The 11,819-nt window shown below is 38.1% G+C and overlaps 1 protein-coding gene and 1 pseudogene across 1 annotated transcript in view; both read left to right on the top strand.

Annotated features, from left to right (window-relative positions):
• BBS5 (Bardet-Biedl syndrome 5) overlaps positions 1-11,819 on the top strand; it is a 22,982-nt gene extending 11,163 nt beyond the window's left edge. Inside the window, 8 exon segments of the mRNA XM_004703760.3 lie at positions 1,238-1,286; positions 2,380-2,439; positions 4,278-4,466; positions 7,635-7,697; positions 9,301-9,435; positions 9,892-9,975; positions 11,240-11,263; positions 11,421-11,819. Of these exon segments, the coding sequence (XP_004703817.1) occupies positions 1,238-1,286; positions 2,380-2,439; positions 4,278-4,466; positions 7,635-7,697; positions 9,301-9,435; positions 9,892-9,975; positions 11,240-11,263; positions 11,421-11,522 (706 nt within the window). The 3' untranslated portion in view covers positions 11,523-11,819.
• On the top strand, positions 2,490-3,302 carry LOC105978716 (annotated as a pseudogene).

Below are 11,819 nucleotides of genomic sequence, written 5' to 3'. Positions count from 1 at the left end.
GGGTACTCCCTAGTATAACACAGCCTTTTCCCATTCAGCATTTTTCATGTGAACAGTTTTAAAGATACCAACCATACAGTGTTATCAAGGATACATTAATCATGCTGTGCAGCTACCACTCATAATAGTTGCTTATCTTGTCTTAATTAAGCATGTAGTTGATTTGTTGTCTCTTTAATCCATTATTGTAACTTGTCATTTATTTATGTGTGGGATATATTATATATTTATTTGTACATGCAAATATTGTATATTTTATCAACTAATATTTGAAACAAGTATCAATTTCTAGAGAAAAATGTATCTTACTAGAAGTAGTTTCCACTACCTCTGTCAGTTTGTAGTACTGTAGTGGCTTGTATGTTGTGTGATGCTTATAGCAATGCCACTAATTTCTCACATGCCGGCAGGGTTACCAAAAGTGAACATGTTTCAACAGAACTTCCAGACTGAGAACAGACTACGAAGAAGGAATAGGCTGTCCTGCACTTTGGCAGAATCAACTACTGAAATCCCTAAAGATAGCACCAAAACATCCTCAGTTTCTGAAATCTTAATGAATAGAAGCAGAACATTGTCAAAGATAGTGCCAAAACATGAGCCCCGCCGGTAAGATGGCACTCAAAATATGACAGAGGAAGAACTTCCCTCTCAGAGTAGAGCTGACCATAATGACACAAATGGAGTAAAGGCTCCGAGATCTTCATTTGCTGATGGGGCAAGGATTCAGAATGAGAAGGAACAGCTGCAGATGTCGACTAATAATTGGACTTGGAATGTATGGCATATGAAGCTAGGGAAATTGGACATCCTTAAAAATGAAATGGAACCCATATATATCACTGACATGGACTAGTATTGGCCATTTTGAGTCAGAAAAAATATATGGTTCACGTGCCGGAATGACAGTCAAGAGGAATGTCATTGCTTTCACCATCGAAAAGGACATTTCAAGATCTCTCTTGAAGAACAAAGCTGCTTATTGTAAGATAATGTCTATTCTTATTCAGGGAAATCCAATCAATACAACTATTATTCTTATCCAGGGAAACCCAATCAATACAACTATTATTGAAAATCTAGGAAAACTAAATCACCAGACTTCTTTGAAAACAAAAATGTAAAGTTCACCGTAGTAATTATGTGGTGTACATAGATACTAACAACTGTATATTAGGTACGCGTAACCCAAAAAAGCCACATTTGCAGTGAGGTGAGCTTTTGCTCTTTTTTATAGAGCATATGAAACATCTAAAGCTAGTGCTTAAGAAATTAAACTAAAGCTAGTGCTTAAGAAATTAAGGAATTCTACCAATGTCTTCAGGCTGAAATTGATCAAACATGCAATAAGGATGCATTGGTAACTATTTGTGATTGGAATGCAAAAATTGGAAACAGGAAAAAACATTAGTTGGAAAATTTGGTCTTGATAGAAATGAAGCTGGAAATCACGATAGAATTCTAAAAGGCCGACTTTCTCATAGCAAATACCTTTTTTCAACTGTACACTGGCCACTGTACAGATGACTCTTGCCTGATGGAGTTCACAGAAATCAAGTTGACTACCTCTGTGGGAAGAGGCGATGGAGAAGCTCAGTATCAGGCTCTGGTCTGACTGTGGAACAGACCACCAATTACTCATGTAAATTCCGGTTGAAGCTGAAGAAAATGAGAACGTGTCCACAAGAACCAAAGTAGGACCATGAGTCTATCCCACCTGTATTGTGAGAACATCTCGAGAACAGGAGGACATCAAAAATACGTATTCATAAAGAAAGCAACAACAAAAATAGATCATTAAAAAGACAGGAAAGGAAGAAAAGATCAAAGTGGACATAGAAGAGATTGTAGAGTAGCTAAGGCAAATGGAAGAAATGAATTAGCTAGAGAAGTGAACAGAAAAATTCTAAGGGCATTCTGAGAAGACAAGTAAAATAAAATAGTGAAATGTGCACAGCCCTACAGTTAAAAAACCAAAAAGGAATAATAAGCTTAGTATATCTTAAACTAAAATAAGTCATGAAAAAAATGCAGACCTCGCGTTGGAATATTGGAAGATTCTATGGGTAAAATAGTGGATGATGCCGGAAGCATCAAAATAAGATGGAAAAATACCCAGAGTCACTACCAGAAAGATTAGTCAACATTCAACCATTTCAAGCGGTAGCATACGAATGAGAACCAGTGCCACAGATGGAAGAAGTCCAAGCTGCCCTGAAAGCATTAGCCAAAAACAAGGATCTAAGAATTGAAGGAATACCAACTGAAATATTTCAACAAGCTAAGGAAGCACTGGAAACAACATCTATGCCAAGAAATTTGGAAGACAGCTGCTTGGCCAACTGAATGGGAAAGACCCATATTGTACCCATTCCAAAGAAAGGTGACCCAACATTATGCAAATTACAGGTCCTTTCTGTGCTACCCAGAGAAGGGTCCGTAAGGTGTTGTCCTGGTCCCTGTCGTAACTGAAAAAGGTAACTTTCACAATGTCCAGATTCCTTGATGTCCTGCAGCTGAAGGAGGATGTCCTCAAATTCCTTGCCAAAGGAACCCATTTACATGGCACCAACCTTGACTTCCAGATGGAATGAATGGTGCATCTACAAAAGGAAAAGTGATGGCATCTCCATCATCAACCTGAAGAGGACCAGGGAGGAGCTCCTGTTGGCAGCTTGAGCCATTGTTGCCATTGAAACCTTGCTCCAGGAATACCGGCTGCGCCCACTGGAACTTCTCCAGTTGCTGGGCGCTGTAGCCCAGGATCCTTCACTAACCAAATCCAGGCAGCCTTATTGGAGCCACAGCTTCTAGTGGTTACTGACCCCAGAGATTACTTGCCCACCATTGCTCTGTGTGACACAGATCTTCCTCTGCGCTACATGGACCTTGCCATCCCATTTAACAGCATGGGCGCTCACTCGGTGGGCCTGTTGTGGTGGATGCTGACCCAAGAAGTTCTGCGTATTCGGGACACCATCTTCCAGGAGCTTGACCATGCCTGACCTTTACTTCTATAGAGACCCAGAAGAGATTGAAAATGGAAGAGCAGGCCACTGCTGCAAAGGCTGTGACTTGGGAAGGGTTTCAGGGTGAATGGACTGCTCCCGCTCCTGAGTTTACTGCAGCTCAGCCCGAGGGGGTCGACTGGTCTGCAGGTGTGCAAGTACCCTCAGTGCCGATCCAGGAGTTCCCACTGAAGGCCAGAGTGCCCAGCCAGCCACTGAAGACTGGTTTGCAGCCCCCACAGTTCAACAGCTCAGGCCACTGAGTGGGTAGGAAGAACCCCTGAGCAGTCTTAAGCTGTTGTACCGTGGACATCTGAAAAATGGAATTTGGTTGCTGGAAACTAAAAACCAATTTCTAAAAAAAAAAAATGTACAAATTATAGAACAATGTCATTGATATTATATGCAAGTAAAATTTTGCTGACGATCATCCAGCAATGGCATGAGTATATTGAGAGGGAGCTGCCAGAGATTCGGGCTGGATTCAAAAGAGGACATGTAACAAGGGATATAATTTCTGACGTCAGCTGAATCTTGGCTGAAAGCAGAAAATACCAGAAAGATTTTTACTTGTATTTCATTGACTATGCAATTGACGGTGTGGGTCATAACAAACTATGGACACAAGGGAAGTGGGAGCACTCAAACTGATTGTGATTATGTGTATACAACTCTGTTTAAAAGTGACTTTTAACAATGGCAGTATATGATTTGTGAATTTTATATCAATAAAACTATGAAGATAAAAATACCCGTGGGTAGCCTTGAAAAGAATGGGAATTCCACACTTCATTATGCTCATGAAGGAGCTGTGCATGGACCGAGAGGCAGCTGTTTAAACAGAAAAGGGAAATGCTGCATCCTCTCACCATACTTATTCAGTCTGCATGCTGAGCAAATCATCAGAGAAGCTGGATTATATGAGGAAGAATGTTGGCATCAGGACTGGAGAAAGACTTACTAACAACCTAAGTTATGCAGATGGTACAACCTTGATCGAGGATTACAGCTTTCAGTATGGATTACAACTAATGTAAAGAAAAAACAAAGCTTCACAACTGAACCAATGGGTAACATCATGCTAAACAGGAAAGATTGAAGTTGCCAAGGAGTTCATCTTGCTTGGATCCACAATCAGTGTTCATGGAAGCAATAGTCGAGTTTAAATGACACATTGCATCAGGTAAATCTGCACAGCCCAAGTAAGGCGTTGAGAAGCAAGGATGTTTTGAGGTCTTAGGTGGGCCCAATTCTGATAGTGTCTATTAGTATGATAAAAAGATTTTTTTGTTGTTGTTTTAGGAAATAAACAGCATCTAAACAAATGGTCCTTGATGTATCTCTCATTATTCTCTTCAACAGGGAAATTTGGGAACCTTTTTTGTTACCAATGTGAGAATCGTGTGGCATGCCAATATGAATGACAGTTTTAATGTCAGTATACCGTACCTGCAAATTGTAAGTACAGCCATTTGGTGGCCTTATTTTAATGTAGAGTAAATCATTTCTGTTCAGCAGTTAACAGATTAGATGAGTTCACTCTCTTCCTTTCGAAGTGGCTGCAGTTATTAGGTGAGATCAAATGTGACCATTTCACTAACGTCTCAATTACATCTATATTCAAGTGAAGTGACACCATTATCAATTTTAGATTAAGAGAAAAATATGCTGAATTCTGAAATTTTCACTAATTAGATTCCATTCAAAGGACTTTAGCTGCTAACATTTTCCACAGCCTTTTCTTTCCATCACGCAAGTATGTCGTGGCCCCTTGGGATGGCTTTAACACACTGACTCACCCAGTTTATCTTGGCTCTCTTGCCACTTTCTGCTCCTAAACTGTTTAAAGGCAGAATAAATTATTAGTGTTGTGAATGTATTGTAAGCAGGATTCATACTACAATTTTGCTTTTTGAAAAGGAATCCAGGTGATTTATTGTGATAATACTTTTAGTGTAAGTTCAATTAAGGCTAATAAAATCTAGGATAAGAACTGAGACTGGTTGTTTGTGCCGTTGCTGCTGCTGTAATAAGTATGTGATGCAGGGAAATGAAAAGTAAATTCCAGTAAACTGAAGTATTTAATTAAATGTAAGGGGCTACTTATAGGAGCCCTCGTGCATAATTAGTGTGTTGGGCTGCTAACCACAATGTCAGCAGTTCTAATCCACGAGCTGCTCCATGGGAGAAAAATGAGCCTTTACAGCCTTAGAAACCCAGAGGCAGTTCTGCACTGTCCTCTAGGGCCCTTAGGGTGAGAATTGATGTTATGATAGTAAGTTTGCAGTTTTTTTCAGTGTAAAATATAACATAAAAATGGTTCATCAAAATTCTGTGAAGTTATAAGATAATTGCTATTTTTGTAGGGCATAAGTAGTTTTAAGACTAAGCTGTGTAATCAATAACTATTTATTGAGTAGATTTAATGTTTTCAATATCTGGAAAAATGTGTTTTTAAATACAATTCTGGGATCAGGAGGCAAATTTCTTTGCTTACTGTTCTTAAGTCCATCTTTTGCTAAATTATTTGATTTCTGATTTATTATTTAAAATGTAATCGTTCATTTTCCAAATAGTGAGCACCTGCTGTGTACTAAGTGCTAGAGCTAACAATCATGAAAATCATCAGCCGGTGCATAGTAGTGGCCATCCAGAGTGTTCAGTCTTCTCGGTAAAAAGCACGTGAATCAGACAATCATAGACTCTGACAGGACAAAGGTGATTTTCTGTTTAATGTGCTGCTTCTTGAATGCTGATTTCTACACGTGTAACAAACTAAAAATATTTAGGAATTTGTAATCCAGACTGGAAAGATCTAACAAGCAGAGTGTACATGGTGGTTTCATAAATTTGTGTATGTAATATTAATTGCTTTTTATATTGCATTTATGCATGTAATTACTGAATAATAAACCACACAGTGTTTTCTGTTCTTTAAACAAGGTGGGGTTTGTTTGTTTCTTAAGAATTGTTGGTAAGGGCCGAAGAGTCGATTCTGACTCAGAGTGACCCCATGTGCAGAAGGGAACATTGCCCGGTCCTGCACCTTCCTCACCTTAGAAACCCAAAGACGCAGTTCTGCTATGTCCTCTAAGGCCCTTATGGTGAGACTTGCAACGCTTCAGCCTGTTGTTGCCACCCTAGTGTCAGTCCGTCTTACTAGGGTCTCCCTTTTTTCACTGACCCTCTAGCATGCGTGATGCCCTTCTTCAGGGACTCGTCCCTTAAGAGAACATGACCAAAGTACGTGAGCTAAAGTCTCACCATCCTTGCTTCTAAGGAGCTTTCTGGCTAAAACTGGCCTCTGGAATGAATTCATCCTGGCCCGACAACAAGCCATCTGATACCAACATAGTCTGTCACTGCCACAGTCATGTTTCTAACTTCGGCTCGAGGACACAGCCATTGCTTTGACCCCACTCATGTAGCTATGTATCTATTCTGCTGTTTTCTACCCCAGTCCGCCTGGTTAGATTGTGCTAATGCTGTGGTTCTTTTCTGGCCATGTGTATACTCCTAGAGAGAGGTGAAGAAATCGAGAAGGAAGACCAGGTTTTTATAATAATTGTCAGTAAAGCCTTTACCGCTCGCTCTTCTCTCTCCCTCCGACCCTCACACCTAATTTCTCTCCATTTCTAATGCCTGTCTGTCTAGACGTGTGGTATGACCTCCCCTGCCACCCATTGCCCTTTTCTGAGCCTGGTCTGCTAGTCGTAGTGTTAGACACTGCGTGGTTCCCCCGTACTCTGTCAGCAAGTACGCTTTATGTCACTTCCTATCTGCCCTGTACCTGCCTTTGTGCCCCTCCCTCCTCCTGGTGTCCATCTCCTTCAGGTTGCATTGATCTTATGACATTAAGCATATTTGGTCTTCCCCAGTCTTAACTGATATGAAAATTTGAGAAGTCAAAAAAATGTGGGTACATAATTACCTTAATGTTATGTTGTTGGTATACTAGAAAAAGTGAACCACTTTGCACTCTGGAAGTAAAGGGAAAATATATATATATATACACATTACCTTTATGTTGGATCATTGGTATAGCAGAAAAAATACATGATATTTGTACTTGAAGTGCTTAATTATGAATAGAATTGACTTTTTTGTAGTTATATATCAGCTTTTAGGAGTTCTATTATGATTTTTATCCTTAAAATTAGCCAAAAATGATGGAAAGAATAACAGTGTTCATTAAAAAAAAAAGGACTATAGGTACTTGAAGAACTTAGCCACCTATATAATGATGTGAGACATGGAAGGCACAAGTGACCCTTCAAAACTAGCCCAGCCCTAGGAGTCACAAAAGATGCTTTTAACTAATTAGTGCCATTTAAAATATCCAGATAAGTCGTGGACTCTCCGGAACTGGGGGCAGGGGAGTTGTCCAGAGTACATGGGTCAGAATTTTGTAGTATTTTAGAGCTGGCTGCTCCTTTTGTATTACAGTCTGCCACCCGGTTTCCGTGTGTCTTCATCCACTTACTGCTGTGGGAGGGGAATGAAGGGAGAAGGGAGAAGTCTGTTCTTTTAAACAGTTACTGTGTGAATGGTTACACTCTTACACCAAACAGTCACTGCTACCAGCCAACCAAACTTTGCCTGTGTTCTCTCTTGTTTTACATCTAGCGCTCAATAAAGATCAGAGATTCAAAATTTGGGTTAGCTCTTGTCATAGAAAGCTCTCAGCAGGTAAGCTAAGTTACTTTTTTTCAGTCTTTGGGTGATCATTAAACTATATGATGGTCTAGATTTTTAGTTTTATATAATAATAACTAGTTTGCAATCAAGAAGAATATTAGCTATAATATAATATTGTTATCTGAAGGATTTGAAGTCATTACAGTATTGCCCCCAAAGGAGGAATCCTTTGCTTATGGTTGCTCCTCAATAGATGATGTTATCATTAATATTATGGTGATCATTATTTTTTTATTAATAATGGCATTAAGTCAGTAAGGAACCCTGGTGGCACAGTAAAGTGCCAAGCTGCCAACCAATAGTCAGTGGTTCAAACCTAGCTGCCCACAGGGGAAAGGTGAGGCTGTAGGCTTCAGGAGAGATTTACAGCCTTAGAAAGCCTATGGGGCAGTTAGTTCTACTCTGTCTTACAGGGTCCTTACAGCTCGGCAGCAGTGGGTATGGGTATAAAGTCACTGTATCATTGGCTTCCCATGCATTATCTTATTCTTTATACAACTCTTTGACACATTTACTGTATTATTCCCATTGTACAGTTAGGAAAACTTAGAAGGGCTAGGAATCTTGGCTATGATCTCAAAGTTAGAAAGTGGTGGGCCCACTTTGTTACCTGGTCTGACTCATTCCCAAAACTGCTTTTGAGAAATGCAGAGAGGTAGACTTAAACACATACTTGTTTGAGATTTTATTCTCATACGCATAGGTGACTATCCTTTAACTACTATGCCAAATTTTTGTAAAAATATATTTAGATGTAACATTGATTTAGATATGAAATATTTCTAAATGTGAAGACAATTGTTTGCTCACTCCTTTTCTGGCCTATAGAGTAGGAGCAGCCATTTTCTGAGTACTACGTATGTGCCAGGAACTGTATCCAGTATCAGACATAAGTGATTTAATTCAATTTAATAAGCATTTTATGATTAGAAGATTGAGGCGTTAAAAGATTACGGCAAGTACATTTCCCAGCATCATGCTGCAAATTAGAGAAATAGAAGCTGAACTCAAGAAGAAAAAAAAAAGTTGAACTCAAAATCATCTGCTCTAGCCCAAAGCATCTGCTCCCCTTTTCCAATATGTGCCCCCAGTCTTGTTTCTGCCTCGAGGACGAGACAGAAGGCTGCCTTCTCCAGCGGCCTATTGTGGACAAGTTTCTTTCCTAATCCCCGAGCAGATAGCTTTTGGTTGTTGTGTATCTCCTTTTAATGGAGGCCCATACCTTTTCTTCAAGGCAAGAAAAACTTAGTTCATGCGGTCCTCACAACCTACAGTGTTTTGTTTTGTTTTTAAATCTTACAAGATCAGCTTAGATACAATTGGAATGATAACCTGGATATAATCCAGAATCGTTCCTCTGGATTAAGTGAAACCATTGGCTAATTGTTCTCGGAAGTGGAGGCTGTGGCTAGCGGAGTTTCATTGTACTCCTCTATTTTTGTTTGTTTGGCATTTTCCATAATAAAACATTTTAATTTAAAAGATGACCTTACATACTGTATTTTAAACTAAGAGCTATTGTTTATTATACACTGTAAATGCTGTTCTTTAGGCTTGTTTTATGCGTGCGTTTTATTCTTTTCTTATCTTGCAGAGTGGAGGTTATGTTCTTGGCTTCAAAATAGATCCTGTAGAAAAACTGCAAGAATCAGTTAAGGAAATTAATTCCCTTCACAAAGTCTATTCTGCCAGTCCTATATTTGGAGTGGATTATGAGATGGAAGAGAAGGTACATTTGTTCAGTATGTGAAATAAAGAGTTTGCTGACTTGTTTTTACACAAATCTGTCAAGTTCACATCTAAATACTCTGTATACAATTTACTTTTAAACTGTTTTCATCAACGTGAAAAACAAACCCTGCTCAGTAAGCATGGCCTCCACACTGTCACTGATTATACCTGCCACCTCTCCCCTGGCCAGTTGCTTCATCATCCATTCCTGCCCTGGATCCTTGCCCAGCTAGGTTAGACGCCTACCCAGATAAGTCTCCTAACTTCATTGCTCAAGTTAGTCTTGATAGAAAAATATAAATTATGAAATGATTTTTTTCTAAGATTTTATTAACTTTAAGAAAATTCTTAAAGTTTCGTTTCTTAATTAAAGAAAATTCTCAAAGTGTATTTTCCTAACATGGTTTAATTAATATTGTATCTCTGATGCATTTTTACATGTGTTAATTTTCAGCCACAGCCCCTTGAAGCTCTGACAGTTGAACAAGTTCAAGATGATGTAGAAATAGATTCCGATAACCACACAGACGCCTTTGTGGTGAGCATCACAGAGCAGGGCTGTTGACTTTCGTAGGACTTTTATCTGAGTCGTGTTTAATTAGATAATAAGTCTGTAAAACACCAGAACTTGGGGCTCTCATAAATATAAGTTGTGTTTTGTTTTCCTCAGTGAGGGACTTTTTTATGTAATACTTTTCACTTACTAATCTGGGAAGTGGTTTTAGAACACAATTATTCAGAAGATATCAGAGCTCTGAAAATTTTTTTCCAACTTTATAATACTGAAACATTAAAAATTGTAGCTAGATTAACCTATCTTATTCACATTTTCCATAATAAATCTTTTTATATATATAATAAATCTTTATAGGTAATTTTAAAGGAAGGATATGCTTTCAACAGTATACTCTCCTGTTTCCAAATTAATATTCTTTAATTCATAACCAAAAATAATAATAATAAGTGTTTTCCCCATACTTTGGTCTTTGAATCTAACCAGAAAGCCTTTCTGGAAAAAAAATACTTTGCAACAAAGGCGTGAAATTAGTATGAAAAATCTTAGTGACAGATGATTTCTACCTCCAATGTGTGCATTTGTTGGGACAGTTGGGAACTGGTTGGTTGTTATAGAATTTGTTGGGGTTTTGAGAGCCTCGTCTTCTAAACCAAGGAAAAGAGAGGTTACAGCTTCTAAGTCATTCTAATTTGCTTCCTTTCAAGTCAGCAATACTAGTTACATATTAATTACAAAGCACAGTTTTAGAGCTTAAAACATAACTCAATTATAAGGATCTACATATAACCTCCTCCCTGGAGGACGGACAGCAAAGAAGTAGGTGAAGGGAGACGTTGGATGGCATAAGATTGGACAAAATAATAATTTAAAATTATCTAGGGTTCATGAGAGAGGGACGAGTGGGGAAGGAGGGGCAAATGAAGAGCTGATACCATGGGCTTAAGTAGAAAGCAAATGTTTTGAGAATGATGAGGGTAACAACTGTACAAATGTGCTTGACATGCAATGGATGGATGTATGCATTGTGATAAGAGTTGTAAGAGCCCCCAATAAAATGATTTTAAAAACAAACAAACTTGTAGACATTAGTAATGATTGTCCAAAGTGAATTGTGCTACCAGAATTGTAGAAATAGTGAGAAAAAATTATTAGATACACAATAAAAGAACATGAAATATATTCAGTTACCTTTAGCCCACTGATCTAGTATATCATATGTTGATATTTTAACATGTGTATAGTATTATATGTTGTGTTTATTTGTTTTTGTTTTTTTCTCACATAGGCTTATTTTGCTGATGGGAATAAGGTAAGGACCACACTGATAGTATATGAAATTTTTTTTCTATATTTTCACATTTAGTATTCACAAACTTATGTGAAACCTATTTTTTGTTTTGTTTTGTTTTTCTTCTTCCTTGCCCTTCTTCTCTATTCCCATCTCATCCTCTTTACCTCCCTCAAAGCAACAAGATCGTGAACCAGTATTTTCAGAAGAACTGGGGCTTGCAATAGAGAAATTGAAGGATGGATTCACCCTACAGGGACTTTGGGAAGTAATGAGTTGATCTTGAGTTGGACTGGATTTCTTTTTAAAGATATCTCAAAATTAAAGATAACTAATTGCCTGGTTTAAGGCACAGAATAGTTTTTACATTTACAGAACAAGCTTTAAGAAAGAATTTCTTAATCATTAAGGGAAAACTAATGTAACTGCCAGGCTTTTTTAAAATTTATTTTAAAATGTAATTGAATTGTATCTAGTTTGTAAAGATGTTTATTTTGTAATAATACTTGTAAACTATGAGTTTTCAAATACTAAATGACTTTCATGTTGTATTTAATAAAGAACTTATGCAGCACCA

The sequence above is a fragment of the Echinops telfairi genome, unplaced genomic scaffold, assembly GCF_000313985.2.
Source record: "Echinops telfairi isolate 266 unplaced genomic scaffold, ASM31398v2 ScPeMD7_4;HRSCAF=17, whole genome shotgun sequence".
Classification (NCBI taxonomy): domain Eukaryota; kingdom Metazoa; phylum Chordata; class Mammalia; order Afrosoricida; family Tenrecidae; genus Echinops; species Echinops telfairi.
The sequence above is the reverse complement of the archived record's forward strand: the minus strand, read 5'-3'. Positions and strand labels throughout refer to the sequence as shown.